Source organism: Eleutherodactylus coqui, chromosome 10 (assembly GCF_035609145.1).
Source record: "Eleutherodactylus coqui strain aEleCoq1 chromosome 10, aEleCoq1.hap1, whole genome shotgun sequence".
Taxonomy (NCBI): domain Eukaryota; kingdom Metazoa; phylum Chordata; class Amphibia; order Anura; family Eleutherodactylidae; genus Eleutherodactylus; species Eleutherodactylus coqui.
The window spans coordinates 102,164,479-102,183,125 of NC_089846.1; the positions used below are offsets into that span (position 1 = coordinate 102,164,479).

General features: G+C 41.3%; 1 protein-coding gene across 1 annotated transcript in view; it reads right to left on the minus strand.

Annotated features, from left to right (window-relative positions):
* The window catches only part of LOC136580796 (vascular endothelial growth factor receptor kdr-like), a 203,148-nt gene that overhangs the window by 49,861 nt on the left and 134,640 nt on the right, over positions 1-18,647 (minus strand). The window contains exons 13-17 of the mRNA XM_066581654.1: positions 10,148-10,438; positions 6,415-6,561; positions 3,483-3,611; positions 3,228-3,334; positions 113-248 (exon numbers count right to left, since the gene is read on the minus strand). Coding sequence (XP_066437751.1) covers positions 113-248; positions 3,228-3,334; positions 3,483-3,611; positions 6,415-6,561; positions 10,148-10,438 — 810 coding nt within the window. The remainder of the gene's footprint in view (positions 1-112; positions 249-3,227; positions 3,335-3,482; positions 3,612-6,414; positions 6,562-10,147; positions 10,439-18,647) is intronic.

Below are 18,647 nucleotides of genomic sequence, written 5' to 3' on the forward strand. Positions count from 1 at the left end.
GAATGGGTTAATGGGGAATTCAAATATAACTAGCTAAGCCCATTTTGAGCTTTTTTTAATAGAATCGGCTGTAATATCATCTGTCCAAAATGAAAATAAAGACAGCACTTACCAAGGCTAAGCCTATCTCGAGGAAATTCCCACTTGCTGCTGTCATAGGGCAACCTCTCACACTGCTCGTCCAACGGCATCTCCTCAGGATCCATAATGATGGACAGGTAGCCTGTTTTAATCTCTGATGCATGTGGCTGCGGATAAGACAAGAATGGAGAAATCTGAATATGGGCACGGAAGTTGGTCTGTCTGGATCACAATTAAGAAGCCACAATTTGCTCCCTGTTGGTTTATATCATTACAAAGGCCTATAGGTTATATAAACAGGCTATAAGATGTTACTTTACTTGCCTTCTACATGATTTAAGCCCTCTAAGATCACTAATTCACTGATGCCAGTAGGGTTACTGTGCTGCCAAACACCAATCACATAAACGGACTCATCCATGATTGTGCTTACAAAGTATAACTTAATAAATCTCCTCAAGTAGACAACAAGAGCCCGGGATTTGATAAATGTGATTTATTGTGACTCAACCAAAAAAATAACAGGGGGAAAATATATTGAAGGATGAAGAAACAAAGAAAGGAATCTTTGGCCAGATGTCGTCACTCACTGGCAGACATCTGCCCCTTAATCACATTAGACATACCTTGCTCATGGAAAATGTTAATAATTATAATTTTACTTCTTATCCAGAATTGGGCTTTGTAGTTTATGTGACTCTTTGTATCTTATCTACTTTCCTATATGAAAGAGAATGATCATGGGGGTCTGAACCCTGGATGTCCTTCTATCAGTAAAGCAAAAGGGACCAAGGCACAACAGCAAGTACAGCTCGCCTATATGGGTAACTGCCTGTGTTACTGCTGAGTCCCATTCAATTTCCATTCTTCGGGGTTAGATCTCCACCAATCAATGATCCTAAGGGTGACTACCCACTAGCGATATTTGTCCTTGTGATGCGAGACCGATGATTAGGAATTATATTATTTTCAATGGTTTTAAATCCATTTGGGATTTTTATTCTCAAGTCTTGCAGCGCAGCGAAAAAATCTGCGATATCGCTCAGTGTTTTCAATGGGGCCGCAGCAGCAACTCTAGCCCCATTGAAAACCTAGGGAGTACAATGCGGACTTCTGCTACAGCTGTGACAGCTATGGCAGAGGATTCCTTCATCCCCAGCTGAGCGTTGTGACCAATCACAGGCAGTGCTCAGCTCTCATTCAATGGTTGAGCGGTGCCTGTGATTGGCTGAGTGCTTATCCAATGAGACTTTCTGGGGGTGGGGATTTTTCAATTCCCAGCCTCCAAAACACAGAAGAAGACAGCCGTGCTGGAGAGAATAGCTGGATGTACTAGTGATGTACTTCACCCACATACTAGTGATGATGTAGAAGTCAGTAACAAGCACTGATTGACATACTGTATTGTTGATTGGCACGCGTTAAAGCAACCCTCTGGCCCTGGGCAACTAAAGATGATGGCACCAGCTTCTCTTACTCCCTGATGCACACTGTGTATTATTATGCATCATTAGTATAAGACACTACAGCTGCTTTGATTGACCAGTGCTGGCCCCATGCGCAGTGCTGGGCAGTCAGACGAGTATGTAGCATCTTAGAGTACCATCACATACTAAGGGCTCCTTCACAAGGGAGATGTGATTTTCAATCACATGCGCCATGGCCGAAAATTGCATGAACGAGAGGCAGCCATGACCAAGTTGGTGGGAGAAGGAGCTAGTGTGCAAATCTCCCATCACACCCCCTCCCTTTGCAGGCAGCTGACAAGGGGCAGAGAGGGGGAGGGAAGGGGGAGGGAGTTTAGCAGAGCCACGGCTAAACTCCTTTTTACCTCTCTTTGCCGGAAGCTCTCATAGGCTCCTATAGGAGTCTAAGGGATGGGCCGGTGTATTCCGGTCAGAAGATAGGTCCAGACCTTTATTTTCTGGTCAGCGGAAAAGCAGCCACCTTGTGTGCTATCTTTTTCGGACGGCTGATATCACGCTAAAAAAACCCGCCTATCTGAACAGTGCATTGATATCCAATGCTTCAAATGGTCGCGATACTCGGACAGCATTTTATTACGGCAATATTGCCGCGATAAAACATTCGTATGAAGGCAGCCTAATGCACGGTTTGCATCAGGTAGTCAGAAAAGCGGTTGGGCCATCCTTGTTTGTCCAGGCCTGGAGGGTTGCTTTAACATGTAGAAAATCAGCCCATGTGAGACCACCCTAACGGTGTCCTCACACTGGGCGTGAATGCTGCCGAATTTCCATAGGATTTCCAGTACAAGCTGTATGGATCAGATTTAAAAAATCTCATCCACATGCAGCAAAAAAACACCAGGCGGATTTTAAATCCACAGCATGTTAATTTGGGCTGCAGATTTTGGCAGTGAATTTCAACCTTTACAAAAATTGAAACCCGCACCAAAATCTGCTGCAAAACCAACATTGTTTAGGTAAGCATTTGGCCCCTACGGATTTGCAACATAATTGTTGTGGATTTTCCACTGTGGAAAGTCATCAGCAAATATGCCCTGTGTGAAGGCACCCTGAAAATCAATGTAGGAAATTCTCCATCGATCTCCTTCTTTCCATCATGTAACATTTAGACAGAGGATGGCACTTAACCCTTAAGTGTAAGGACCTTACTAATAAAGAAGGGAAGGGGATAAAAGAAAATGGACTGCTCCTAGTATAACTTCTATTTCTTTACTCGTTTTTGCCAAGAATCTCGCCTGAGTTTGGTGCGTTGCGAGACACACAAAACTTGCGCGGATATGAACTCCATTCAGTTGAATGGAGTGATACACATTAGTTATGTTTTCCTACACCCCATCGCAGTGGGGGAAAAAATCGTGGCATGTCATATCTTTTCACGTTCCTCCAAACGCATCTCCCCTTGGTTTTCAATGGGACAGTAAAACACATTGCACATCGTGTGAGGAGCACGTGAGTGTGTTGTGAGTTTTCCCATTGAAAACAATGAGAAACACTTTCCAATCCCCTAATGCGCCTGAAAGCCGCGCCGGAGGATCGCTACTTCACAGAAGTGATGGGAGGAGTTTTTGCTAGAAAAACGCCTCACATCCGCGTAAAAACGCATGTTGGAGAGCGCAATATCACACTTGCCCCTGTGTAGGTAGCCTTAATTCCCATTACCTTTTTCAGCTTTCGTATGAAGAGGGTGAGGAGCAGCCAGAATAAGGTCGCTGCCACACCCGTGCATACAAGGATGATGACTTCTATGTTGGACTTTTCTTCTCCACCTGGAAACAGATTGGAACTATTATTATTAGGACACCCTTAGATGTATTATACATATTATACGTATTATACATAAAACAGCAAAAGTTATTGAATTGCATAATGGTGTCATATAAACCAAAATTACCAGTGTCATAGGCAGAGCCTCACCTCGAATAGTGATGTAGGCAGAGGTGTTGGTATGTCCCATTTCATTGTCCGCATGGCATTCGTACAAGCCCTCGTCATCTTTTTTCACTCTCTCAATCATCAAACTGTTATTGTAAAGCAAAGTTATTCCTATAGGAAGAAGATGAAGACTTGTCATTAGTGTAATAAGACATAGGTGTATATCTCAATGTTTAGTTGCCATTGCTATGCCTTCTCCTCGTATGTTCATTTCCACAATATATTTTCTGATAACAATACCTAAAGACTCTGTATTTAGATATATAATAGGTTTCTGTTGCTTTTTGACGGTCCCCTATTTTAAATCCCCGCCTGCTGATAGCTGAGATCTACAGAGCCGGGGCCAGCCAGGAGAAGACGCGGCTGAGCACGGCAGCCGAAGGGAGGTGAGTATGTTTTTTTTGTTTTTTGTTTTTTTTAACACTTTTGTTTTTTAGGGAAGGGCTTATATTTAAAGCCCTTCCCTGAAAATTTTTTTAGGGGTGCCGGCAGCAGGATCCTCCACCGCAGCTGTCATGTGGCAGATGTGTTCTGCATCCTCGCGGGGGACATGGCAGCAGCGGAGAGGTAAGTTTTTTTTTTCACTTTTTTTTTATACACTAAAATGTTTCTTTTTCAGGGAAGGGTTTATATGCAAAGTCCTTCCCTGAAAAAGAATGCAGGGGTGCCGGCAGAGCATTGTTTTCAATGGAGCCGCTGGCAGCAGCCACGGCTCCATTGAAAACAATGCGTGCATTCCCTTTGGTGCACATATGTCCTATCTTTGCAGGCACGCACCTCCAAAGTACGGACATGTGCACACACCATAGGCAATGCACTGTTGTAAATACAAGCGTGCTTTTGTGCGTGCGTATGCACGCACAAAAACACGCTCGTGTTAACCCACCCTCAGACTGTATTATACAACTATTTTGACAGTGTCCCGATACATCCTTGCACTGTGAGACTAAAATTTAGTTCATTGCTTGGGATCTGAGTGGTTAAATGTCTTTGAGTAAGGAGGTACTTGGCTTGAGAAAGTTGAGAGCAACTGCTCTAGCACATATAAAAACTGAAGTGAGGTTTTCTTTTTCCACGGGTTTAGGAAAAACTTGGAAATCTTAGACTGTTTCATGATATGTTGGACTATTCACTTTATTTTGTATGCAAAACATTCAGTATGGAACACCATAAATCATAGTGTACTTTCCAGTGTTTTGGCTAAAAGTTATGGAATACTAAAGCGAACTGACATGAAGACATACATAATATCTAAGTAGATCTCACTCAGTGTCTACATGTGTTTTCTTCAAATCCTTTAATATCTTAGTGCAGTCCAATATCATCTATATTGGCCTACAAATGCTTACGTGCCTAGAAGTGTGTGCGGTTAGACTATGGAGCCACATGGAAGATGTCTTGGGCCAACTATAAACAAGCAATGTCTCTAAGATATCTCAGCGAGCAATAAATCAGGGCATGTGATAATATCTCAGACTTTGGCATACAATGTTGTTTTCATGACTTTATTCCATGCTGCTCTGTCATAGGGAATGATGCCATTGAACTAACATTATTTGTAACATGTTGCATAAAATGTTGGCATACATAATCAATCAACAAAGGTTTCATTTTCCTTTAGTTCCAGTTAGAACTGGTCATCCATGAGATTGCAGTCCAGATTACTATGAGTTGGAAAGCGAAAGATAAAGTAGGTTCTATGAATTCCAGGAATATATACATTGTAGAGTATGCCATATATTATATGCAAAAGTTATGGAGACAGAACTGTAATTTATGGACTAAGTTTAACCCCCCAGTAGTTTACGATGAGCTCTTATTGCAGAAAAAGGACATAACAGTTTTGGTCAAATAGAGCTCATTCTATTTTAAATGACTAGTTCCGGTTCTGTCAGTGCTACAAACATACTTTTGTGCAATTTTAAAGCTAAGATTCTTGGATTTAAACTGACATCAAAAGCATTGCAGTGGCATTTACAGAATTAAAGCTACAGCTGTTTGAAGTGGGGCTGGGAATACTGAAATTACAGCTGTGATTTTTTCAGTCATTGTGTGCAGGAAAGAGGGGGAGGGGGAATAAGCCTACCACAGAGAAGATACGTAATTTTTCTATATATATCCCTGTCCCATGGAAAGAGACTACATGACTTTTTATTCATGTTATCATCCCCATCAACCAGAGAGCATATTTGCTATCTGATTGTCATATAAGGTGTTTTTTTTACCAGAAAAGGAGTGAAATGATGAGGACTTGCTCATCTAATCACTTTTCTATGCTGTTTAACCCCACAAAAGCTGCAGTCATTGCTGAACATGGTATCTAAATGTTTTTACAGAAAAAAATATTTTAAAACTTCTTTTCCCCTTATGCAATGCTTTAAATATTGAAAAAAATAAAATAAAATAAAAACCTACATATAATTGGTATCATCACATCCATAACAAGTTTAACTCTAAAATGTTACATTATTTATCCAGTTTGGTAGAGTCGAAAAAAATTTAAAGAGAAAATGTCAAAATAACCATTTTCTGTTCATCTCACTCAGAAATAAAAAGTAATTAAAAAGCCATATATACTTGAAAATGGTACCAATAAAAACTACAAGTTTTCTTACAAAAAACAAGCCTCATACAGCTCTGTCGATAGGAAATGGAATGGTGAACCCTGCCTGTCCACGTATTACATAGCCAGCAATTCATCTGAAAAAAATGTTTGGCCAACCAGTACTTGGCCTTGTAATAATAGCAGATCTCCATGGACGTCCGCAACTGGTAATGCCAGGATCAGCTGTATCTCGGGCAGCTTCAGTTAAGAAACAGGTCTTGATAAAGCAACCCCTTTAATGTAGGTTGTGTAGGTGGAAGGGTGTGTTATTCCGTGACACAAACAAGTCTTTGGCAGTGCTTTCCCTACCTGAAGCTTGTTTGATCAAAAAGCCATTCTTCAGCCAAGTAATGGTGGGTGAGGGTTTGCCTTTGACTTTACATTCCAGGAACAGTGTGCTACTGCTATTTACTATTGTATTTTCAAGGGGCTGCACCACCCATGGAGCCTGCTTGTCTGCAATAAAACAGAACCATTAGGAACATAGAAACATTAAAGTACAAAAAAAGTACAAAAAACACCCAAAACTAATCAACCTGAATGTATTCAAATATTTTACTATTCACAGGTCACCTAGACATGAGGCCAATCTACTGAAATATCAGTTATAAGTAAAGTAAAGTTTTTAATTCATAAGACATTGTAGTCCTAAGACCTCCTTCACATGGGCGTCATTTTAACGCTCTGATAGTCGCGCTAAAAAAAATCGCGGCTAACGGGGGAAAAAAAAATCACATGAACAAAGAACAGCCAAGGCCAAGTCACGGCTATTTTTTGCGACTTTCCATGGCTGACTGCAGCATCTTGTAGTGCACTGAGGCCGCACCCCCAAAATCCCTTGGTCACCATTACAATGTCGAATTACTTGAAATACCTCACTAGAGGCACCTGCCATTGTATTACTGCGATAGCCGCTGTAAAACTCCCTCCCCCTCCCTTTTTTGTGCAGCTCGCATAGACTCCCATAGGAGTCTATGGAGCCCCCAGCGTTTTGCCATCGAAAAATAGAACAAGACCTATCTTTTGAAACGATAGGAATATTGGCATTAACCCTTTCCAATCCACTGTCTGACGTCTGAAGACATTATGATTTAAGGCTGTACAGCTCTGATGTTGGAAGACGTCAATCGGGGTTCTCTTACTGTATATTGCCAGCCCATCTGCTGTTGGAGCCTATCCAACGTGTCACCTCATGCAGTACTGGCTTTAGCCAGCATATAGCGCCGTTGTATAACAGCAGAAAAAGAGTAAGCCCCCTAGGAAAACCAGGATACAAATTGCATTGGAAAGGGTTAAAATAACGTCCCTATGTCTTATGTTTTGCAGCTCTTTTTCTTCCAGCTAAAAGCCAGGGAGCTGAGCGGACAGCAAGCAGACCCCATTGAAGTCAATGGAGTCTGTTCGGCGCTGTTTGGTTCCGTCCTAAGACTAACACATCCGGCCACATAGATTCCCCTTTCCTCTACCCCAACTGTAGCAGGAAAGTGTAACCCTGAGCGCAAATGCAAAACCACCCTAAAATTGATAAATGATACCAAAAGCTGAACTGAAAAACTAATTATATTGGTAGAGGTTCTATATTAAATGAATCCTAAACAAAGTATCTCTATTAAAACTAATGTATAATAAAAAATTAATTAGTATTATCAACAAGCAGAAATAAATTCAAATTTCCTTGCATCCAGTATGCTAAAAGGACTCATTAGTGATTTTCATAAGTTTAATTGCTAATCAAGTCTGTAAAATTATTTCCCTATTCTTGAAAAAATAATTATGGCGGAGACGGAGCAAGTTGTGGTAATTCGGGGATATTTTTGGAAATGGCTTAATTACAGAACATCTGATTCAACTCTACTGAAATAGTTTGTGTGGTTTCTCAGTTTTCATTTAGTATTATTCCTAAATCATCACCAGGCAGCTCTATACCGGGGATTTGCATATGTACAGAATTGAATGCATTTGAAGGTTAAAAAGACATACACATCCAAAACCATCAAAGCCTTTATTTTGGGGTCTTATGGAGGAATTTGAGTTTTCTTTATTATTCTTACATCATATAGTAAAGTTATATAATAGTGTAATAGATGACTCAGTCTTTTTAGATATAATATTCTCTAGATAAATAATAAGAAGCACTTGCTAAAAAATATGGATGGGCAGCTCACCAGCAATGCCAATGGAATAAGGCATCAAGCGCACGGTGTGGTAGCCACATAAGTCAAAAAGTATAAATAAATGGAACTTACGGTCAAGACATCTTATATGAATTGGATGGTATTTATTAAAGAGACAGGGATAAAAATATATATAAATACATAAAAATAGGAACAGGACACAGCAAGATGCGTAACTGCTACCTGGGGGCATATTAGCCTTTTACTCCGCACCTCTACACAAGCCAACCTAAACAACCAATCACCGTGAATCAGCCAAACCAAATAACCAATCACCGTGAATGCGTAAATCCAAACAGCCAATCAGGTTGTGAATGGTGTGGAGTTGCGGAGTAAAAGGCTAATATGCTACCTGGGGAGGTGAGTGAACCACCAGATGACCAGGTGTTAGCCCCTTCTCTTACTCTAGACCTCCCGTGTATTAAAACATAAAATACCTTTGAAAACCATATAACACATTTTCAAGTGCACCACAGCACTGTATATATTATAACATTGTATAATACAATAATGCATTAAAATTGCCGCAAGGACTCTGTGACAGTGATATAATGCAATGGAAAATGGATGTCGTTTTTAAAGGTGTATACTTGGACCCACAAGCTATGAGGATACACCTTCACATCACATTACTGTGCCATTAGCATCTTATATACAGTTCTACCACTGTTCCATTATGCTATCTTTTCTCCTTAGGGAGAGCACCTAGACGGTGAATGAGAAGGTCATTCATTCTCCCCTGGGTAATAATCTGGATTAATTCCCAGTCATTGTTACAAGGCTTGTATAAAGAGTCTAACTTTGGCTTGAAGGAATGCTGCCTTCCAATAGGTGGCACTGTGGAGGTATTATTTCATCTCCCTTATTTGCTCTATTATACACGTGATGAGGGATTACTTGCTGATCAGTGGGTGTCCGAATGCTGGTAGCCCCACCGATTTTGAAATATCACGCCTTGCAACTTCCTGACGTTTTGACAGTGGTGACCACATGTGCACACCACCGCTCCATTCACTGCCGGAGAGTGCAGAACACTTAAACAAGGCTCTTTCTGGCGGTCCCACTGAAGTGAATGGATCGGGGACGCATTCATAGCCACCATTGTCAGACCTTCACAACACTGCCAGGGGTAATATCTTGGGAATGGTGGATGTCCCAAAGGTTGGATCCCCACTCCTATCTCAGCTCCAATCCTGAGCATAGCAGAACAGTCCCAGTGATTGGACCGACACAAATCAGCAAGTTCTCACCTATCCTGTGGGAAGGGGATAACTTGCTAAAGTTGGAATATCCCCTTTAAAGACCTATAGATCCTACATAGTGTTTGATATTTTATTTGTATTCTCAATCTCTTTAATAACTACGATCCCATTTATATAAGATGTCTTGAGAGCCAATTCATTTCATTTAGTAAGTGATACTTACTAAAAACTGTCTGCATCTTACATTCATTAGTCAGGAGGTGCTGGTGGTGTCAGACTTCCCCTTACTATTTCCGAAAGATTGGACAGAGAGTTAATGTTCAGTTTCCTGTTAGTAACAGGACACAGCAAGACGCATGGCTGGTGCCAGGGGTGGTGAGTAAACCACCGGATCAGCATGTATTAACCCCCTCTTTTACTCTAGACCTCCAGGGAATTCAAAATGAACCCCTTTACTTCCCTAGATCACCAGAGCTGATACCATAAGCCGCTTCACAACCTTAGACCAGCAAAAAGTATTTTTTAAAACTTTTTTTTATCTTCTGCTGTCTAAATATGGGTGTATAGTTATAGTCTGGTGTATAATACATGGTAAAATCTCCATTATCACCAGGATAACTGAATTTTATGCAATTTTCAGTATAAGTTGATTTCTACACAACTTACCTACAACTAAAAGATTATTTGTCCTCAGTACATTTTCTTCTGTGTACTGATTCTCAGCCGAGCAGTTGTATTGTCCAGCCTGCCCTTTGGTCACATTTCTTAGAGTCAGTGAGAGATGAGAAGTATGCTTTTCCTGGTAGAAGTGCACCAGGCCTGTAGGCACAGCCTCTCCGGATGGATAGAACCATATCAAATTAGTAAAAAGATATTTTTCTGCACTGCAAACAAGACTGACGTCTTCTCCAACCAGAACTGTTGTCTCTTCTTTAGTCATCACTCCTGATTTGACCTCTGAGAAAAAGCAAAAAAAAAAAAGTTACATTTGTGTCTCGTGGTATTCCATATCTCATTACAAAATCATGCCTTTAATATTAGGATATTTAGTTATAAAGCTATTCCACTGGATACAGTTCTACATTATTTTACGATTAGCCTACAGATAATAAAAAGGTAGACTGTCAGAAGCAACTCACAGAAGTTCTCTACTTACATTTGGGGACAAAATCAAGTACAGAAGTACTTGAAGTTCTGATGAGTCTATATTATTTCATGTTGCACTATATAGTGATTCTGTAGAGTACTATATTCTCATTAGAGATGAGCGAATGTACTCGTTAAGGGCGATTTCGCAATCGAGCATCGCTATTTTCGAGTACCTGACTACTCGGTTGAAAAGAATCGGGGGGCGCTGGGGGGGCGGGGGGGGGGGGCGGCGTGGTGGAGCGGGGGGTAGCAGTGGGGTACAGGGGGGAGCTCTCTCTCTCTCTCCCCCCCACTCCCCTCTGCAACCCCCCGCTCACCCCCGGCGCCGCTGAATCTTTTCACCCGAGTAGTCAGGTACTCGAAAATAGCGATGCTCGATTGCAAAATCGCCCTTAACGAGTACGTTTGCTCATCTCTAATTCTCATATTCTCTCTTAGAAACCCTGCTTCTAGGGAGGATCAAAGCTGTAGAAAGCTCTAGCTTGATTTTTTTTTCACCCAGCACACAGCATGGTGCCCCCCACCCCCAATAAATGTAACTGTAATATATGTGTTAATAACATTTAGATGTGGCAATGCAAAAGTTTGACTGATAAATAGAGTAACTTGGAGGTTCCATCACAGATTCGGCACAAAATACTGGGGAAAAAAGCACTGCATTCAGGTCCAGAAAAATGGAGGACAGCTGAGTGGAAACATAGTGAATCCCATTATAGTCAGTGGGGTCCGCTCAGCGCTGTTCAGTTCCGTCATAAGACGGATCCATTCAGCCAGAGGATTCCCCAAGGAGAGCAGGAAGACCGAACCCCTCATGCAGCCTTAAAATGCATCTACAGGCACAGAACTAAAGTTGCAATTTGGATTGACAATAACACATACATCGTGGTACTATATCACAAAAATATTTAATGCCACTATACCTCCCACATATTGTACATAGTGCTGCATTACCACATACATAGTACCACAAGTGCACAGATACATAGTACCGCTATACTTCATACCATATTCTTATATAGTGCTGCTCTATGTTACTCACATATATACACTGCTTGTACATACATGCATAAACATTTAACATACATACCCAATACACAGACATACATACACCTATATATCCTCAATACTCACAAATACATTTACATTAAATAAACATTGTTTTGTTTTTCAAACAGCTTGTGCTTATATGATAGCCAGTAATTAGCAAAACTGCTATTTACATAATTTACCTAAAATAATATTTTTGCACTGACAAAGTGATGTCTCCTTTCTGCCTACTTTACTGTCCATTGTTTGCTCTCACATGACTAGGGCACACTAGGACAGTGGGGTGAGTCACCCCGCTCATTGAACTGTATGCAGAGAGGAGGTTGATGGACAGACCTTCATATTGAGCTGAGATATGCTGTTCATACACTTGTACAATACATAAACGTCACTGTACACTCCTACATGATGAGGTTATGTCTGTATGTGTAATGAGTAAAAAGAAAGCAGGATCTCTATAGTTCTCAGTGTATAGTCTATAGAACACAGCACACATAGCTCAGCAGAGGCTCCTCCCTCCAGTTCTAAGAGGATGGAGAATCAGATACACACACTTAATTACACATACTTATCTCTCATATAGTTTGCTGTCCCATCCCAGTAGTGGAGAAGAGCCATGATGACAAGAGTAGAGCCTGCCTCCAGCTCAGATGTTCTCTGCACTTGCCCCTCTATCCGTACTGACAGATCTCCTGCCTGAATCAGGTTACAACAGCTGGCAAGAACTTCCAGTGGAAGCAGTGTAGGCAAGAGAAAAAAGGGGGCAAGACCTACAGAGACTCAAGTCCTTCAGCCCTCTAGACATCTCTACCTGACTGCTCTCAATACAAGTCATGGCCTGCCCCTTACCATTACACCCATGGAGAGAATACCTCTGTAATGCAGCATGCAATGGAACATGTCAGAATATTTCTATCTCATTGATTCCGTATGAATGCACATCAAAAACCCTCTCTCTTTTTCCATATTAAGTCAGCAACATTAAGTATTGTTGTATTATGGAACAATAGCAGGCCATGATAGCATATCCAAAGTACTCCAGCTGTAGCAGTTTCAGGCACTAGGGTGGAGCCTCAGGTGTGGTAGCCACAGGTCTGGAGAGTAGTCAGGGAAGAGCCAGGAGTCAGCAACAGGAGGACTCAGTTTGCAATACAGATGGAGGAGGAAGGTAGCGTAGTTAGAAGGTAAACCAGGGGTCAGCAACGGGAGTTGTCAGTTCAATAGCAGAGGAGCAGGCAGAAGTTGAGCTGGATCAAGGCTTGGAGCACAATAATCATGCAAAGAAGGAGTATCAGGGCCAGGCTTTTGTAGAAGTCTTAATTAGAAACAGACAGAGCTAAAACAGGGGCTAGATAGTAGAATCTGTAAACAAGATCAAGTTATGCAGGGGAATTTGTCCAGAGGCCTGGATAGCTCAGTGGAGAGAGCTGCTGGCTGAAGCACAAGAGTTCTGGGGTTTATGTCCTGAACCAGCCTAACCTTCTACCTGAAGCACAGTCATTAGAATTAAACTCCTAATCTCATACTCAATCAGATATTATAAAATCTAATTGATTGGGATAGGCAATTATAATTAGACGTTTGAAGGGAAAAGTGAAAGTCCAAAAAGAAGACAGGGCTGTCTAAAGAAGGCTTATTGGTTTGGTCAAATTACCTTGAGTGCATCTAATGCCAAAATAGCCCCTGGGTTGCTCTCTTAGAGAAGTGAAATACTTTCCTAATACTATTTTAATAATAATGAATTAGGAATTTCATTTTTCCTGATACTGTCAGCTAATGGTCAAACAAACCCTTTATATTCAATAAATCCAAAAAATGGATAAAACATAAAAACCATAAATTATTTCATGACTGCATGAGATCTCACTAAATTTTCTGCATAAACACCGTCCTGGGAATTTGGCATTCATCATCTCTTTTGACTTGACTGTAATAACAACCAAGTTGAATTTTTTAGGTATTTCCTTTAGAGGCCCAGTGGAAACTTTAATAAAGATCTACCTTCTTCAAGAAAAAGAAACATATGACAGTTAACAGGGAATCCTAGAATGTAGAACCTTTATTCTTTAGAACTTTTTACAAGTTTTATACCTATTAACATCTTCTGTATATAATGGACAATATGCGAATATGATTGTATTCACTTCTGTGAACTTGTTTAACAATATCTACTTTGGGCGTCAGATTAAAATATTCTATACATTGATTAATCCCTACAGAAACTGTTTTCACATTGTACAAAAATGTACACTTTGGATTCTCACAGTCGTTAAACATGTCTTTTTATTACTAATACCAGTTGTTGATTTTGGATGTGATGCGTGCAAACCACAAACCGACCTTTGTATGCCTGAACCATATGGATACAGCTTAGACATAGCTACTGCGGCCTGGAACCTATTACCGGCATACATGTATTCTGCATTATCAGCCAGGAGGTAGTAATTTCACTGTCCTCTAAAGGAAACAAGCAACAAAACTGAAATTGCATTGAACTCGTGTGTTGCACTTTATGGAAATATCCAAGAATGACTTAATGGGATTAACATGTTGACAATTCCAAGAATTTCCCTGACCCTTTGCTTAATATGATCCAGATAGTTCTTATACCAAAAGTCCAAGTTACAGAACAACATATGAGAAATTATATCAATCTTTTCAAATTTTTCATATCCCATTATAAATGTTGTTTTTTTTTCTCATGAAACACCTAAATTTAAACAGATGGCATTTAAGCTGCGCCTATCCTGTCCAGAGTCAAATTGTTAGAGTCTCTTCTTCAATCTCATTAAGTCAATATGCAGAAAGGATATTATGCTAGCATCCTTTTCTTTTAAGGGGATTCTATCTGATCAGTGAGTGTTCAAACGCTGGGACCCCCATTGATCCTGCAATATCACCCCTAGCCACTTCCTGAAGTTTTGACAGTGGGGGCTACATATGCATACCACTGCTCCTTTCACTTTGATAGGAACTGCCAGAGATTGCAGGACCCTTGAACTTGTCTCATTCTGGTGGTTCCACTGAAGTGACTGGAGCAATGGTGCATTCACAGCCATCACTGTTAGAGTTTCACGACACTGCAAGGGGTGATATCTTGGTATCAGTGGAGTTCCCAAGGGTTGGATCCCCACTAATCAGCAACTTATTCCCTATCCTGAGTGAAAACATGTAGCATTCATATTTCCATATTCACATATTCTTAATTTGGGGGGAAGTAGGAGGAGGAAACATGGTGGAAGCATGGGCTTCCTGCTCATCCACCATAATCTGCAGAGCTGCGATTCATTGTGGATATATCCCCAGGGTCATGGGGAAATGCTGTGCTCAAGCTGTTTAACAGTCTGTCCTGATGGTACCGCATTTTTGGGTCCTTCTCCACTGCCGAAATGAGATTTGTCATTTTGGCCTTGTAGCAGGAAACAAGTAGGGTGGCCACACAGTATTGAACTGATGTTTTGATGTGGGCTAGGTGATGGTCCTTCTGCAAGCACTGCAGCATAAAAGCACACAAATGCCTCAAACTGCCTAAGGATGATGGCCCACATTCCTTGGGCTCAGGCCTAAAAGTGTCCTCCAGCTTGTCCTGCCATCCATGTAGAATAGCTGGGTTAGTGGTGGATCAAAGAACATTGTGTAGCTACCTCTGCTGCCTCTGGTCTTATATTACCCCCTCCTCTTCCTCCTCTTCTTCCCCCTCTATACTTCTCCCATCTGTGGAGAAACATGTTGGAGAAGACTCCACCCTTTTTTGTCCAAAATCACCCTCCCTGCGGTATTGAGTAATGGCAGACTGGCCAAGCAGTTGGGAGATTGGTATTCCTCCCTCTTGGTCCTGTGACAACGACATGTCACTGTCCCAGAGAACAACAGAGATGGTCATACTGATCAATGCATCATGACTGACTATTTTGGTTACTTCCTCAAAGCAGGTTAACATGACACACATGTCTTTGATCTATAGCCACTCCACAGGCGTCAAGTTACCGACATCCATATGGTGTCTGCTAATGGTATACACTATCTGGTACACTGCAATCACTCTCTGCAGCTGGCTTAGCCTCTGCAACATATGCAACAGGGGATTCCACCAAGTTGGCACGTCATAGATGGTAGGGTAGTATCCCGAACTGACACTACACCTCTGCCAGACAAGAGGCAGCTGGGTGTGGACAATAAAAGTGTGAGTGCAGTTTCCTTGTTTTTTTCCAGCACTGGATGTAAACCAAAAATCAGTTGGGACTAGGCTGATTCGATTTGGGATGATTTTATCGCCTGGCCATTCCAGATGAGCAGCACTAATCAACAGCTGATCGATGAGGGTCCACTGCCTGGACCCCAGCCGATCAACTCGTCACTGCATTGCTATATTCTATCCCTTGCAGGGGCCATCAGTTTCTAAGAGCTCGAAAACCCCTTTAGTATGTGTTGCACCACGTCCTTTATGCACAATTTTCTTTTGTGGGACACATTACTTCCTGCCTCACATTTTCCTATGCTTCTCCACACGTTCCATTATCCTGACAGTCCCAATAAAACCTAAATAAAAATGAGGATAGAAGAAAAGACCTAAGATGAATATTTTAAAATGTATGTTTTATCCTCGTTCATAATGTCCAGCTGAGCAAAATAATCTTTGTCAATCTCAGTTTCAACATTGGCAAATAAAATACATGTTAGCAATGGCTATAATATCATTAGTTATGGATAGAATAGAATAAATGCTGTTTAGGAATCTGCGAGGTGCTTAAAAGTTAGATATTTAGTTTCCAAAACTTCTCCACTTCTCCACAAGTATAGTTCACTAAGGGGACGCTTATATCCTAAAAGCCATGCATTTCTCTCTCCCCCTCCTTCCCTATCTCTCTAGTGGTATAGCATATAGAAAAGAAGACTGAAGTAGAATGGGGGGGTCTAAGGATACTCCACTGCTTTCTATGGGTAAGCGTAGACCCACACTTTATTTTAACTGTGCCTACAATCATTTTCAGGCACAGATGCAAGGAATTAGGGTGCATTCACACAGGCGATAACATTAAACAAGTTTTATGCTTTACAAGATGTACAAAACTAGCTCGAAAATAGAATCCATTCTTTTCAATTGGTCTATCTAAATGGGCGATTTTTCTCTCGCAGCGATACGGAAGATTCGCAGCATGTTCTATTTTTATACGAGTCTGGCACAAGAATAGAATATGCAGAAGTGCGGTCTCCCACACATCACACAGCACACGGATGGAGTGTCCGTGTCCTGTGTAATGCGAGTCGCACCCGCCTGTGTGAATGCATCCTTAGCATGAGATACATTACCATTGTCTCTGTCAGAGTTAGATTAGCAGAAGTTCTTACACATCTAAAGGCGGTAAATGGATTCTTTCAGTTTTTTGTTAGACTTTTTATATATAATTTCGGTATCCCTTAGGATGGCTTGACATGGGCGTATTTGCGTGCGCAATACGCAGAAAATCGAACCCATTGATTTCAATCGGTTCATTCACATTCCCGTGTGCAGCCGGCCTTTTACTCTGCTTAGTCTTTCCCTTAGAATCCTCAACATTTCTGCAACGTCCTCCTCCTATCTTCTCTAACTGTAACCAAAAGTAGCAATTTAAAGGGAACCTGTCAATTTGAAAAGGCTGTCCAATCTGTAGGTAGAAAGTTATACAGTAGGAGGAGCTGAGCTGATTGATATATAGTTTTGTGTGAAAAGATAAAATCAAACTTGTAATTTCTGCCTATTTTGGGCTTAGGAGTCCAGTGGGCGGTCCTATCATGTGTCAGGTCCAGTGGGCGGTCCTATCATTATGCATATAGACATAACTGTCAATCACTAATAAGACCGCCCACCGGACTTCCCAGGCAAATAAGCAGAAATTTCAATGAATAAATAACAATTTATACTTAATCCTTTCCTACTAAACTATACATCAATCTGCTCGCCTCCTCCTCTTCTATAACATACTGCATTTCCAATATGACAGGTTCCCTTTAATCTGCAGGCATCATGTTATAGAGCGGGGGAGGAACTGAGCAGATTGATCTATAGTTTGGTGATCTTTTCCACGCAGTAGGTGGCTACATTCCATGCCCCCATACAGTACAACCCTTATAGACACACACGTAGAATGCATTTTGAGTAACCTATGGTGAGTTCTTGAGTTCATTGCAGAAGATCTTTCATGGAGAGGCATAAAAGTAAAATATGGCAGAGCTGCCACTTTGAAATAAGACAGACGTGAGCGAGCAGAAATATTTGGCTATTTGAAAACCACACGAGAAAATACTTTGGGGGTTTATTCATTACAAATGTTGAAGGTTCACGTTTCTGTACAAGGTTACATTTCTGAGTCGGCATAACAGTACGTACAAGGTGCGATCCTGTCCAAAATAAACTGGGCTCGGTGCAAATCATGTCATAGGGCCGTTAATTCTGCTTCTCCGCAGTCGCAATTAAACAAATATCTGCTGACAGCATTTGTTTTTAACTTTCTTTTGGTCCCAGTTGGAGAAAGTGATGTGAACATTTCAAAACCTGTTTCATATAGAAGAATATACCCATTCTATAAGCAAGGACAATCAGAGGTTAGTAACCCACTAGGCACATTAGGCTGGTACCAGGGGTTTGACCGGTTATCAGAGGTCCACGATCTGACATAATAATAGGCAGAAGCAGGGGCATAACTAAAGGCTCAGGGGCCCTGATGCAAAAGGTGATCTGGGGCCCCCCCTCTATCTGTATCTGTATCCGTACCGATACCTAAACCATGCAGAGGCATAACTTGAAGCTTCTGGGCCCCAATGCAAAACCTGTAACAGGGCCCCCAACTATAATGCTTTATTCATAATACTGGGCTCCCTATATGGAGAAGAGAGGCCTTATGGGCCACCTAAGGCTCCTGGGCCCGGGTGCAACCGCATCCCCTGCACCCTCTATAGTTATTCCCCTGGGCAGAAGACAACCAGGCAGAAA